The following is a 14,677-nucleotide window of genomic DNA, read 5'->3' as shown; positions in this document are numbered from 1 at the left end:
GCACAAATAAAGCTCCGATCGATTCTAATGGAATTGTGGTAGGATTAGGCTATTTGAATTAAAACCAAAAGGTGAATCAGCATAAGGTTTGGTTTTTGACCATTTAAATTTTATGTTCCCTTTTCTTTCCTCCTTCTTTCTTTTCACGTGTTCCCAGGGCTCCGAGTAGGCAATGAAATCCTAAGTATAAATGGGGAGGCTGTGTCTGATCTTGACCTCAGGCAGATGGAGTTACTGTTTTCGGAGAGGAGTGTAATGCTCTCTCTGAGAATGAACCATTACGGCACCCAGCAACCCTTATGTGCATCCTGGTCAGATGGCGACATTTCCAGGGACCCAAAGACTTTGTTGCCCCCTCCAAACCAGTCACAGCTCCTGGAAGAGTTTCTAGATAACTTCAAAAAGAACACAGCAAATGGTAAGAGGTTGACAATAATTCCATTACTTTTACCTCACTTCCAATATTGCTGTTCTTTAAAATTCAGTTATGTTTAAATTTCTGTGCTTGCCTCAGTGAGAAAACCAAGTACAAACTGTTTAAGTTCTATTTATGCTCCATATCTGTCTGTTATTTTATTATTTTCTAGAAAATAGAAATGGAACAGAATATGATCATTTCTGCAGGGAAATTGTATTCTTTTAATCTGTTTGGTTGCACCATCCAGAATTATCAAGCACTTTCTTAGCTGTTTTGTGTCATCTCTGGTACCTCCGATACATCCATTTCCCTGGCATTGGTGGTTGAAATGATGTGATGACTTTCAGAGGTGGAAGTGTTGTTCTGTATTTACTGTGCTTACATATGGTAAAGTACCACGTACATTAAGGGTATCTTAAATGTAATGATCATCTTCACCTCAGAAAGGAGTCATTCAGCTCTCTTCCCACCCAATGATATTAATGTGTTCCCGTTGGATACAGCTGCTCACTGTGTAGAAGAAGGCATATGAAAAGAGCTTTCATAGAATCGTAGAATGGTTTGGGTTGGATGGGACCTTAGAGATCATCAAGTTCCAACCTCTCTGCCATTGGCAGGGACACCTCCCTCTAGACTAGGTTGCTCAAGCCCCATCCAGGCTGGCCTTGGGTAATCTTTCACAGGGATTGTTTTGCTACTACCTGCTCATATTTCTTACTCAATGTAATACCACTGCATTAAACATCAAATGGAGGACATATCCTAACAGTGCTGTGTCAGGGTGAGATCCTGAGGGGTTTCCATATGAGGAGCACGAGGCAGGGAAGATGCCAAAAGCCTGTGTGGTAAGGGCTGTTCCTGGATGTCACCACAGTCCCCCAGCCCCAAGGAAGGTGCCAGTGCTCACTGCAGGGTTGCCTTTTCAGCTAGAAATAAGAGGTGGCACATAGAGGGGCACTGCCACGCTGGGTAGAGAGCCGTGGTCACCCTTCCCTTCCTTTAGATCATCTTACTTCACATGACAAATACATCTTGTGATACCAGAATACTTGTAAATGCCTGTCTGAAATAGAAAGTACGTGGGGATTTTCTCCCCTTCCTTCCCACGCCTTGACTATTTTTCAAAGAAGATAGAAGCAAATTTAAATTGAGTTTGTTGAGTGTAAAAGATGCAGTTTCCTTGCTCCACCTCTGGAGGATGCTAGTAAAATTCTGCAGGAAAGCTAGGCAGGGTGCACTGCTGTGCGAGGAGAGCAGCAAGAGGTACAAAAAGGGATCACTGATTTTTGTATATAATTATGATGGCAAGTGGTTTCTGATTGGAATTTTTTTCTTAATTAAAAATGGGAGAAGGAGAGGTTGTTAGAATGGATTTAATTATAAAGCAATTTTATTGGGTCATCTTTTGAAATTAAAAGAAACCTGAATGTAAGAGTTGTGATACAGTAAGTAGCATCTCTCTCAGGGGCCTTATTTCAATTTAAAATGCCATTAAATTGACTAGTGGCACATAAAAGTTAGTGTCATAAACCAAAAATTATGATAGAGCTAATTAATTACATAATTATACCAGGCCTATCATTCAGCTTGTTGGCTTGATATCATAGGCCAGCATTACCTCGAGTATTCAGTATAATAAATGTATGTGTCCATTCACTAGATTCCTCATTCCTCCGGGATAATTTTGCAACCTGTGCAAATATTCCATTATAATAGGAAATTACTGGAGTATGTATTATACTCTAAGCACTAGTGGATAAAGAGACATAGTATATTTGCTTTTCTGCTTAAAAGCGTCTGAGGAAGATTTATTTTATTCTGAAAGGGAACAAATAGTTCTAAATTAAGCTTCGGGGGCAGGACTTTCATGTTTATTGAATTCAGTGCTTAGTGTCTGATCACCTGATTGGGTTCAAATGGAAACAGAAGAAAACTGCATTACTTTGAATTAAGAGATAATCATAAAGGGTTTAACTGTTCTATGTCCCATTACTCACTCAAGACCTGAATAAGATTTTAGATAAGAGGGGGTATTTAATGTTCCGAGCAGGGATTTTGGAGGCCAGAGATTCTTAAATTCACATCCAGTGTTTAATACTGTCCTGTCTCCTTTGGTAGAGTGAGTCACTCTTAAGACCACAGTTCTCAAAAATAGTTTCTGACATTGTTTGTCCATGTTGAGCCTGTTCTTCCAAGGCAGCGCCTTTGAAAGCCGGTGCCAGCGGAGGGGGACTCTTTCAAAAATCAAGCACAATTTGGCTCAAAGTACATACCTGGAGTTAAAAAGCTTAATGTTTCTGCTGTTGCCTCCCTTTTAAAAAAAATTAACTAACTCTGTCTTTCTAGAGCACTATGGGGATTAATGAGCTAAAATTAACAAAGTGCTTGGAAAGTGCACTGAGTCGGGCAGTAGTACCCTGCGTGGTCCTTGGTGACAGCCACCAGGCAAGAGCAAAACAGAATTTCCTTTTAAATCACTGGCTTCGTATAACTTGGGTGGTAACAGTTTGTGCACATTTGTTTACAGTTTTGTAGCTGCTTAGCATAACTCTGATGAATGCCTTTTCCTATGTATTCTGCTATGTTGAGGATACCCAATTATACCTCGTGGCAAACTTTGGCAACCTTTTCTGTACAGAAGGGAAGTGGTTGGCTTTCTCCAAAGCCACGAACCCTGCCACTCCTAAAAATCATTCCCAGGGAATTTTCTGTGACAGTGATTCATTTTCTCCAAGAGGTTGCTGTACCTTGGTAGCTGTATTTTGGACCTGCTGTGGTCATATCATTTGATCTCCCACATGGCAACGCTATGTGCTTGCTGCTTAGCTGCTTGGCTAGTAATAAGCTTATCCTGGAAAAGAAACGAGATTAAATACTTTTTAAAAATGCACTCATAAATGTGGAAAACCAAATAACAGAGCAGCTAAATTTGCTGCAAGCTCCGGTGCTAAGGAAATTAAACAAATATTTGTGTAGAATTAAAAAATGAGGAAATTGTACTGGAATTATTACAACTGTGGAGGAAAAAAATACCTCATTTTAAGATTGCATGGATATTTGAGGAATAAACAATGGAGAAGGCATGATAAATGAAAACTGTATATTTAGGGCAACGCCGTGTGGGTTAACGGTATATCTATAGAATGCTGAGGCAGGAGGTAGAAGGCATTGGTAGGTGTGAAAACCCATTGCGGTATGTGAGTTGCTGTCAGAGTTGGGCAATTTATTTTTTTTCCCCCAGCAAGTGGGTTTTTGCCAAAAAAGCTGTCATTTCTGGTTAGCTGACACTGTTGAAATCAACCCTAATTTGTAAACAGATCTCTGTGATTAAAAGAAAAAAAAGAAAGAAAAAAGTGAGGGATGGCAGTTTGGATATCCTTTAAGAAGTTTCCATGAAGAAACACTGTCATCTGGAGGGTTAGAGAGTTAAATGGTAAAGAAGCCATTAAAAAAAAAAAAAAAAAAAAAAGAAAAAAAAAAGAAAATGAAAAAAAATAAAGATGGACATAGTGTTCCTTCGCTCCTCATTGCCCTCCTCGTCTTTGGAGTAGGGCACTTCCCTTCTGAGGGGAGTCTGAGTTCCTGTCTGGCCCATCTTTCTAGATGTGGTGAAGAAAGCTTGGGTGCTGCTGACAAGGGAAAGGCTTGCTCCTCCTCCTCCCCTGCACCATTTTAGCCCTCCCTTCCAGCCCCATAGCATTTGTCCCACCCCTGTGCTGGCAGCAGCACTTGCTGGAGCCCTTGATGAAGCTAATTAAGGAGAAAAACGTCTTTTTTCCTCCCCCATGCAAACTCAGTGAGTTGAACCAGCGGGTGAAGAGGTCTGAGAAGGGCCAGAGAAAGGTAAGCGGGAGGAGGAGGAGTGGGGAGCAGGCAGGTGCCGGGGGAGAGCTGGCTGCAAGGAGAGTTACTGTCAGAGGTGGCAAGCTCTCTTTCAGCCAACCTTCCTGCCAAGCACCTCTCTAGCCATTTTGGAGAACGGGGTTTTTCCCTCTGCTTTCCCACCCCTTGCCCTCATCCCTGGGCAGCAGCATAGTCTGGGACATGCCGGTTTGAGTCGCTCCTGGTAAAGCTATTTCAGGTTGCATAAAGCATGGCTAGAGTCAGAGAGAGAACCAAGCTTGGTGCTATTTGACAAGTAGCTGGGATTTATGCTGGAGAGGAGCAATGACATTTCAGCTCCTGATCTGCTAAACGTTGAGATATTTATGCAAAATGTAACTGTTTCAGGAGGAGGATCAGTGGTTTGAACCTTCGTGTGGGAAGTGGCTCTTCTGTTTCCCAAGACATGAGCTGCTTCTGATTTTAATCTTGGTAAGCACACACAGAAGCAAAGCACATCAGTCAGCCACAAATTTAATTCTGATATGACTAAATTCTTTTTAAAAATGTGGTCGTAATAACAATTGGTTTGAATTCAGTTCCAAGGTAGTTTCTGTTTCAAGTACACTTTGCTAGATGGTTTAGGCGCCTCTGTAAGGAGTAATTGCAACTCACAGCTTCTCCAGAAAACTTTGCTCCATTCAGCTTCACCAGATACCACCGAGTTGAGGGAGGAAAAGGGAGACACGGGTTGGCTCTGCAGCCAGTGGCTGTAGGCATGTCCCTGCCCACACCTCTCCAGGTAGCACTCCCTGCATCCTCTCCCAGCCCCAGCCCAGCCTGACTGTCAGAAACACCTGTGTGTCTCTCTTAAGAAAACAGATAAAGTCAGGAGGACGTGAAGCTAAGGTGGTCTGTAGCCTCCAGCAGCTGGGGGCTGTGCCTAGAGCACCGGCTCGGAGTGCTCGGCTTGTTGCTGTTTGTCCGTAGTTTCTTAAAGCATTTTGCGTGCTTTAATGTTACGTTCAAAGCATTTCGTAAACAAAAGTAAAACTATAACTTAACTGAAAAACATTTCTCTTTTAGTGCAGCCCAAATCAGGACCTGTTTGCCTGGCTGCTGTTTCGACATGGACATTTTCTTCATCGTGCTGTAGGGCATGGCCTTCATTGTGCTGCGTGTGTGAGGAATCAAAGAAATTTTTTTTTATTCTTTCACAGGAAACTCTTTTGAGCTCAGAAGAGGTGAATATTGCTTCTTAGCTTCCTGAGGCCTGAGGACTCCCACAGTCCTGTTAGATTTGGGCCCTGATCTGTGTTGGTTGTGCAGGTCTGCACGCATCGCTCCCTCTTGCCTGGTGGACCTAATACTAGATATCCGGTAGCTTTGCGTGTTGTGAGGCAGCACACTAGAAAAGCAGTGTCTCATTTTAACGTAGACGTGTAGTTGTCTATGCAGCAGGACTGCTTATCTGCCTGAAGATCAATGACTCTCTGGGGCTTTATTTTTTTTTTAACACGTTACCCAATTTACTTCAGCAGGAAGCCACGTAGATGTGATAGGACATGCAGTGGCAGTTCATTAGAGCAAGCTCAGGGGTGAGGTGTGTGTTTACAGTAGTCTTGGACAACCATGGTAGGTTGGCTCCTGCTCCAGCCACTTGTGATCCATTAACACAAGTGCCTTTGTCCTGTGCTCTTGTGGATCACTGGGAAAAGACTAGGTCTGGCCTCTGACAACTCCTGGAACTGTAGCAGCATAGACAGTAATTCAAAGAAAGCATTTGACTCTTCAGAAGCTGGATCCATAGGAGCACTCGTTGCCTTCTGCATGTTTTGCAATACAGAGTGTTTCCCAAGAGTGGTGGTTTGATGAGCTCTTGCTGGCACTTGACAAACTGTCCTGTTGGCTTCCTGCTAGATGTGTATGCTGCAAATTAAGAGATTGTTTATGCTATAAAATGGGACAGCCTTAAATGCTCTTCATTGTGCTTTTCTACTGAAAGAGCATTCTGTTCTGCTTTGCTAAATGCTGTGATGATTTAATCCCTGTGAAGTCAGCAGGCCAAACTGTTTTTTCCTGGTGTAAACTTCATTAAACCCTGTGGAGCTGCACCTTCTGGATCAGTGACAATATATAGGCATTGCCCATCCTACTGAATTCTGTAGAGTGGCAATATGGACAGCAAGGAGATTTATTAATGGTGATAAAGTCAGAGACATCAACATTTAGACCAGTGCCTTAGGCATAATTTAAAACACATCAAACAGGAGATGTTCTGTGTTTCACAGAGGTAAGGTAGGTTGAGTAATAATAACATGAAACTGTCCAAGCTAGCCACAAATTCTTGCTAAACTATGAAGTAACTTCTTTCCCCCCGCCTTTTACTTTCTGTTTTCATTACATTTGTGCTTACAAATCTGAGATGGAGGAGAAAATGTACCACTAAGGTGGTACACTTGATACCTGGGCAGGGCCAGCTCCATTTGCTTTCCAGCTCTCCTTGGTGCAAATGACCTTTGGGAATGTCCAAAGTCATCCCACATAGGCAACCCCGCAGTAGCAGCAGAAACCAGGAGAGGAGCTACTGACAGCACCCCTCCGTGTCCAGCAGCCCCAGCTCGGAAGACCTAAGGGGAGCAGTGGGCTGCAGCCTCTGCTGAGACTTGTAGAGGATGGTGGCCACCCAACTTGGGCTCTGCTGCGTCTTCCTCCTCTGTACCGCAGCCACACATCTCCAGTTGTTGAATTGGAATAGAAGGGTGATGCACTAACTACGGTTAACATTGGCCTCCAGTGAGACTGTGTCTAAGGCATTTGTTATGCACTTAAGAAATGGACGTATTTAGGTAACAATTTGAGAAGCCAGGTGTGAACCGTTAAGCTTAAAACTGAAAAGCCTGAGCAGTTGTCTGACTGGCAGATACTTGGACAGAGAAAGTTTAGAAAGTTAAATTACCCTATAAAAACATACCATTGACATGCAGGGGCTAATCAGGCATTGCTACAGAAGCACAGGCAGCTATTTCCTATTATGTTGCTAATTTGTATCTCCGATTGATTACTGAATTAGCAAATGAATCAAATTACTTTGCTTCACTACGAATGGTTAACTGACAAAGGAACTCCCAAGGGATCTAAAGGACTCTGCTCCAGCTTCAAAATGGATGTTTCTGCAAATTTTTGAAAAAAAAAAAAAAAGAAAAGAGAGCATAAAGCAGCCTACAGAAAGTCACAGTTGCAGAAGTAGGTGGCTGACTGGAGCTAAGCCACTGTTCAGCATGTGGCCCAACATGTCTTAAGCAAGCTGTACGATACAAGAATATGTGCATGAACGTGCTGGCTTTTTCTCAACTTGAAAATGCGGAGTGTTTAAAGAAGCAGCATCACTTTCCTCACTGAAGGATGAGAACAAAGGAGGGAGACTTGTCCGGCTTGAGCATTTCAGACCCTGGCCAGAAGGATCAGTTGCTCTTTGTCTAGGCAGTATCAGATCTGCAAAAAGAAGCAGCTTGGTTGCCTTATCCTTCAGGAAGCATATGTAGAGCACCTTCTGATGTTTCCTGGTTTGTTCCCTGAAGCCAAAACATGTGGATGAGAGGGCCCGTGAATGGAATCTTCATGTCTGGCCTGTAATTGCACGTCTTATTTGGTAACAATTAGTCTTGTCAGTGACAGGCATCTATTAATTCTGTGTTTAAGAACCCTATCTAGGAAGGCTGATGTTATGACAGCTGTATGCTAATTTCCTTTCCAGATTTGACATCTTGAAGGAATTCCTGAATGAAGTTTCTAGCTACGCCAAAGAGTCAGTTGTTACAGCCTTGAAGCAAAGCTGAGAATGTACCTTCCAGCCAGTCCCAAAATAGGTTACACAAAGCCCAGGAAGACAATGAGTGATAAAAGCCAAAATATCTTGCAGAGATTAAAAAATTTCTGAATTATTAAAATCCGGTGCATTCTCTAACATGCTTAGTTTTAGTTTTCTAGAAACTGAAGTTGCTTGTATTAGTAGACTCAAGTTGTGTTAATTTAGCAATGAGAATTTGAGCTAATTGGTATCCAAAGTTAGGTCAAAGGCTTCCAGAAGAACTTGAAAATTTCCTAGGCAAAAAGAGGAAGGGGTTTTTGAGTTGGTAATGAGTTTAGTATTTCACTATCTTTTTAACTTTTGGTTAAAGCGGTATGAAAGCTGCAAATCACTGTAGGGTTAATAACCACAGTTACTGCCCGCAAATTGTTTTGAATTTATTCCAGCATTGGAGAGTGAATGTTTAAGTAGTAATGGCTGTGAGTACCAGCTGTGGGGAAACAACTGAACTGGCACTGTGCGGTAGTTTAAAACTTACATAAATTCCAGTTAAAATTACTGAATTGAGCTGACATGAACACTCCCATAATTCTGGAAAAATTAATTGGAAATTAATAAGAATCTGCTCTTAGGGTCCATCGTACCTCAGTCGTTTGCCCAGATTCATAGACAACCCCAGTGAAGATGAAAGGTGAATCAAATTGCTTTGGCTTTCAGCTTGAAGTGGTGGAGGATGTGATGTGTTCCAACGGATATTTCTCATCTGTGGCTGCAGCCTACCTGCCTTCTCTTACATTTGTTTCCTTAACGCAGAAGCTACCTGGAGACTATTTTTGGTCTAGAAATCAAATTTGGCTTTAAAAACTCCTCATGAATAAGCTCAATCTGTAGCAGCCATTTTTCATCTGTCAAGGCTTGTACTGGTAGGGCATAAGAATGCAAAAATTATTTATTTATTTGTAATTTAGATGCTACTGTGACATGCAGAAGAAATAGATCAACGGCTTGAGGTAAAGTAGGTCCTTTCAGTGCACTTCTAGGTGGAGACTAGCTCTCCACATGTCACTTGAGTTGGACCATTCTTGTGCTATGTGCTCTGAATTTTTTTCCAACTGACTTATCACCAAATTTATAATCGTCATTCTCTGGCCAAAGAGGGTTCAGAGGAAAAAAACCTGCTTTTCTGTGAAGGCCTTAAAGAACTGTATTCCTCCAAACATCTCCAGACCTGGGCCTTCATGATGCAAACCATGGAGCAACTCCAGTGTCCTCTTATATCACAGCTTTACTAAAGCTCCCTAGCTTTATCCCCAAACCTCACCTTCTAGACTCTCCTCACTTTTATAAGCAATTTCTCCAGTGCAAGTGGCCATTGTGGGACAGTTAATGAATATTCCATGGGAGTTTGTCTTCTCCTCCCAGAACGCTCTTGCTTTCTCCTTCCTGTCCACAGTTAATGTGTTTTTTGCAACCTAGACAAAAATTTAACAGGCTGCAGAGATTGCATGGGCTCTGTCCTGGATGCTCGCTGCTGGGTGCCCCTTCCATGCTGATCCCAGGGGATAACATGAGCCAAAGAACTGAAAGATCTGATCCTCACACAAGCAAGACATAAGAGTTATGAATAACTGAACTAGTGAACCCAGAGCCCTTCATATCTCTCTGGTGAAACTTGGATGCCGCCTTTAACAGATATTGTGAGAACATCTCTTGAAAGCCATTGAATAAATTCCTTTGGATCAACTGTTACTTTTTGAAAGATATTTCTTGAAGCCTTTCAGAAAGGAAAAGGGTGCAGAAGGAAATGCTTACATACCTATTTTTTTAGCTTCATTACAAAAGAGTAAATATACTGTTGAAAACCTGAAATATATTTAGTTGTATCAAACCAAAAGAAATAAGCACATGCGTGCTACCTGCCAGGCTGAACCGTTTAACTGAAGTTATGAGTATTAGTCTCCAAGGGAGCATTTTTAGAGTTCACCGCACTGATATTTCTCTTCTCCAGGCAATGCTGGAATGCTTCACCTGCCACTCCCTGTTTTTCAGTAAGTCTGAAGGCATTAAGACCACCAAGGCTTTGTACCTTTCTGAGAGTTGGCTCAGACTTTAGTATTATTTGCAGCAGGGATTTTGGAAATATTTTTTATCTTCTCTTGGAAGCTTGCTTTTCTCTTGATAGTAACATTGGCTAGAAGAATATGGGAACTGCAAGCTTATCATAATTAACTGATCAGTCCAGAGAATTCACACAACAATGAAAAATGCAGCTTTCCATACACCTGGCTTAACTTTATTACCCAAATGTAATATCTCATTTCCATCTAAACCATGCAGCCATGTTATGGAAACTCTCTGTAATGGGGAGAGGGAGAATATCCTACATGCTGAAGAATGGCTGTGTTGCGTTTTATTGGCAATTTCTAAAACATTTGGGAATTAGTGAAAATATTGAATACGTTCTTTTCTTTCCTAGTGGATAGACTGGACCTCCTATAATTCCTTATAGTTTTGGATCCTAATTTTTTCAAGCTAAAATTCGTATTAGTGTTCTCAGAAGTAAGTTGATACCCACTTTTGCAACTTCTGTCTGAAATCAGTGGACATTACCAGTGTCTAAAAATGCTGTCAGTTTCTCTGATCTGAGATCCAGGTATCTGTCTTTTACAGATTAGACCACGCCATTCATAACTGCTTGGAGCTCTGTGTGTGTGTGTTGCCATATCTGAAGTGTCTGACTACTGCAGATTAGAAACTGCAGCAGAGAGGACAGGAAATGAGACCCCGTTTCCCAGTGCCAGAGAACTACAAACGAGAAATATCAGTTTGTAGCAGCATAACCACTGGAGTTAATAATGAACATCTGAGCTGGAGTCAGCAAGTGACCAGGGTGATGGACAACTGTCGGGGCTTCTTCACTGCCTCTCCCAGGCCTAGAAAATCATTTGGACCAATCTATTGTTATCTTACCTGGTGGCCAGTTCTGCCTTGGTTTAATTCCTATCCTTTCCATTTTATCTAATAATTTCCCTTGGGGCAGTATAAAGGTTTCTTTTTTCCTTTTTTTTAAAAAAACCCTGAGTTTCCAGAAGGTTGGATTTATCCTATGTTTGTCTTTAAAAAAAAAAAAATTTGTTATCAAAGGCAGATGTCAGGCAGATGTTAGTTTGACACGGTCTGTTTACCCATACTGTATTTATATAATTTTCCATTTATCGCCACGTTTTTAAGCTTTCTTTCCATGAATTAATTGTGAAAGCCTTAAGTTACTACATAGGTCACAGATCTGTAGTTTACTACATTAGATTTCCCCAATATTGTCATTCTTTCTTTAAACATAGCTGTTGCCTGTTATTCACCAGCTACTTAGCATCATCCTCCTTTTCCCCATCATCAGTCAAATCTTTTATTAAAATCCTTGCTCTTGAGTTTCCATTTCATATGCCAGTTTTTAAATGTTGAGAGCTAAAGAAAGTTTAATCCTCTGCTGAGTTACACAAGTGCAACTGGGTTTGTGCCCACCTCAGGCACGGTCATTTTCCAGTCATTGATTGCTGTCCTGCCTCAGTCTTCCCTGTTGAGGACTGACAGATTTCAGCCTGGGTCAGTCACGTCCTGTGGGACTGCCTTTACCATGAGCTTTGGAGTCTGAATCTATTTGCTATAGTGAATGTTTGGTGATGGATCAGGTGGAGTTGGGGATACCAGGGAAGACTCACGGCTACTAACTGTTAGTCAAGCATCTCGCCTTAGCTGTGACAGACCCCGGTTCATCTTCCTTGCCTGAATCTGACAGAGCAGGAGACTTCATCTCTCTCTCTTCTACATCATGGATGAATATCCTGATCTCAAGCTACTTCTTTTTGATCTGTGGTGTCTCTTTCTCTGCGTTTTGGCAAAAATAAAATAGCATAATGTAAAAGGACATGGTTTCATTCTGATACAGAATCACAGAATGATATGGGGTTGGAAGGGACCTCTGGAGATCATCTAGTCCAATCCCCTTGCCAAAGCAGGTCCACCTAGAGCAGGTTGCACAGGAACGTGTCCAGGCAGCTTTTTAATGTCTCCAGAGACAGAGACTCCACCACCTCTCTGGGAAGCCTGTTCCAGTGTTCTGCCAAAGTAAAGTTCCTCCTCATGTTTAGATGGAACTTATTGTGTTCAAAGTGAACCATTTTTGCAATCTCAGAAATGCTGTAGAATGGAAACCCTTTTTTCCGTGTTGGTGTAGTCACTATATTTTTACTGAGGGCAGGATTTGCCTGTGGCTGTCAGAGCGCTGCTTTACTTGCTGAGCATAGTTTTCAAGTGTTTCACAGAACTGCTGCTCCCGCTAGATCCAAAAATGATGCCCTGCAGTGGTCTTAGTTTGCCTTGGAGTCAAAGACTGAGTGTGTTTAATTTTGCTGTGCTGTCTTCTCATGGAAAGCTAGAAGGCATTTTTTGTTCCATTTATTGTTGTCAGTAGAGTGGCAAGTGGAAACACACCCTCTTGCTGTAGTCTGAAAAAAAGGGGGCGGTTACACCACCTACGTAGTGCTTGACATTTGATAATACTTGACATGCTTGTGATGATTATTTAGCATTTTTTGAAATTGGTGAGAAAAATCTAAAACAGAACAAGTTCTGAATTATTATGAAAAAAAGACTTAGAGGATCCTCAGTTCCTATTTCTCCGCATGGTGATTTTGCCTTTGCAGTGAGCAGCTAAAGTAGTAAGATCAGTGCTGACTAGAAAGTAATTAAGGCTTCTTCATCGATTAAACAGGAAAAAAAAAAAAGATAAGTGACATTTGTGTTTGTTGATGCCTTCTTTATGGTAAATGAATTGCCGGATGGTCGATGTTGATGTTTTCCAGTTGATTTCCTTTGGTTTCTTGGCTGGGATTGTAGCACAGATTATTATTGTCTCACACATCTGCTAGAGGATGTGTTTCCATTGTACCTCACCACTCACAAACATGTGAATAACTTCCATATTGACCACTTGTATGTGTATCACCGCAGCGACGTGGGAAGAGACGTTTCTGTAGGCGTACAGAGCTTTTGGATGTGCTGTATGTGTTTGTTTCTCTCACCGACCGTCCCATCTGTGTGCTCTGTGCCTACTCAGAGTTGAATGGTGAGGAGCATGACTTAGGAAGTATGCTTCCTTTCAGTTTTTAGTGGTTATGTTACAATTTCTCTTGAACAATTGTGAGTCACATATCTGCCTGCCAGCAAGACACAACATTGCAGGAACAATGGCATTCTTCTTTGGTGATGCTGTTGGTAGCAGAAGGTGCTGAGCAGGTTCTTACTACATGGTTGTTCATTGCTAGAAACCAAGCAAAAAGTTTGGTATGCATTCCATATAATGTAGTTAAGCTTTTCACATAATGGCATCTTTCCCTTGTGCTTTTCTGAGAATTTTAGCATTTGCTACTCTTTGTGTATGCAACAAGCTGACTGTATTGGGTGTGTGTGGCAAGGATTTGGTAGCAGGAGGGCTACAGGGGTGACTTCTGTGAGAAACTGCTAGAAGTTTCCCCTATGTTTGATACAGCCAATGCCACCTGGCTCCAAGACGGACCTGCTGCTGGCAAAGGCTGAGCCCATCAGCGACAGTGTTAGCGCCTCTGAGATAACATAAGTAAGAAGGGTGGAAAAAACCTGTGTGATTGCAGATGGATAGAGGAGTGAGAATATGTGAGAGAAACCACTCTGCAAACACCAAGGTCAGTGAGAAAGGAGGGAGAGGAGGTGCACCAGGTGCCAGAGCAGAGATTCCCCTGCAGCCCATGGTCAAGACCATGGTGAGGCAAGCTGTCCTTCTGCAGCCTGTGGAGGTCAATGGTGGAGCAGATATCCACCTGCAGCCTGGTAAGGACCCCATTCTGGAGCAGGTGGATGTACCCGAAGGAGGCTGTGACCCTGTGAGAAGCCTGTGGTGGAGCAGACTCCTGGTGTAGGACCTGTGGCCCAGTGGAGAGAGGAGCCCATGCTGGAGCAGGTTTGCTGGCAGGACTTGTGACCCTGTGGAGGACCCACATTGGAGCAGTCTGTTCCTGAAGGACTGCACGCCATGAAAAGGACCCACACTGGAGCAGTTCGTGAAGAACTGCAGCCTGTGGGAAGGACTCACGTTGGAGAAGTTCAAGGAGAACTGTCTCCTGTGGGAGGGACCACATGCTGGTGCAGAGGAAGAGTGTGAGGAGGAGTCCTCCTGAGGAGGAAGGAGTGGCAGAGATAATGTGATGAACTGACTGCAGCCCCCATTCCTCATCCCCCTATGCTGCTCTGGGGAAGGAGGTAGAGAAAATCAGGAGTGAAGTTGAGCCTGGGAAGAAGGGAGGGGTGGGGGAAGGTGATTTTTAAGATTTGGTTTTACTTCTCATTATCCTATTCTGATTTTGCTTGGTAATAAATTAAACTAATTTTCCCGAATTTAGTCTGTTTTGCTCATGGCGGTAATTGGTGAGTGACCCATGAGCCTTCTGTTACATTTTCTCTCCCCCATCCAGCTGGGTGTGATAGAGAGGCTTTGGTGGGCACCTGGCATCCAGCTGGGGTCAACCCACCACACTGACTTTGTATTTTAGTGTCTGGAGACACTCCTGTTTGCTAGATCAGAAGCAACTCTC

The 14,677-nt window shown here is 42.5% G+C and overlaps 1 protein-coding gene across 2 annotated transcripts in view; it reads left to right on the top strand.

Moving 5' to 3' along the window:
- TIAM2 (TIAM Rac1 associated GEF 2) overlaps positions 1–14,677 on the top strand; it is a 92,706-nt gene that overhangs the window by 39,738 nt on the left and 38,291 nt on the right. For both annotated transcript variants that reach the window (XM_074162195.1, XM_074162188.1), the window contains one exon: positions 158–418. In XM_074162195.1, coding sequence (XP_074018296.1) covers positions 158–418 — 261 coding nt within the window. The remainder of the gene's footprint in view (positions 1–157; positions 419–14,677) is intronic.

This window comes from Numenius arquata, chromosome 2 (assembly GCF_964106895.1).
Source record: "Numenius arquata chromosome 2, bNumArq3.hap1.1, whole genome shotgun sequence".
Lineage (NCBI taxonomy): Eukaryota > Metazoa > Chordata > Aves > Charadriiformes > Scolopacidae > Numenius > Numenius arquata.
The sequence above is the reverse complement of the archived record's forward strand: the minus strand, read 5'-3'. Positions and strand labels throughout refer to the sequence as shown.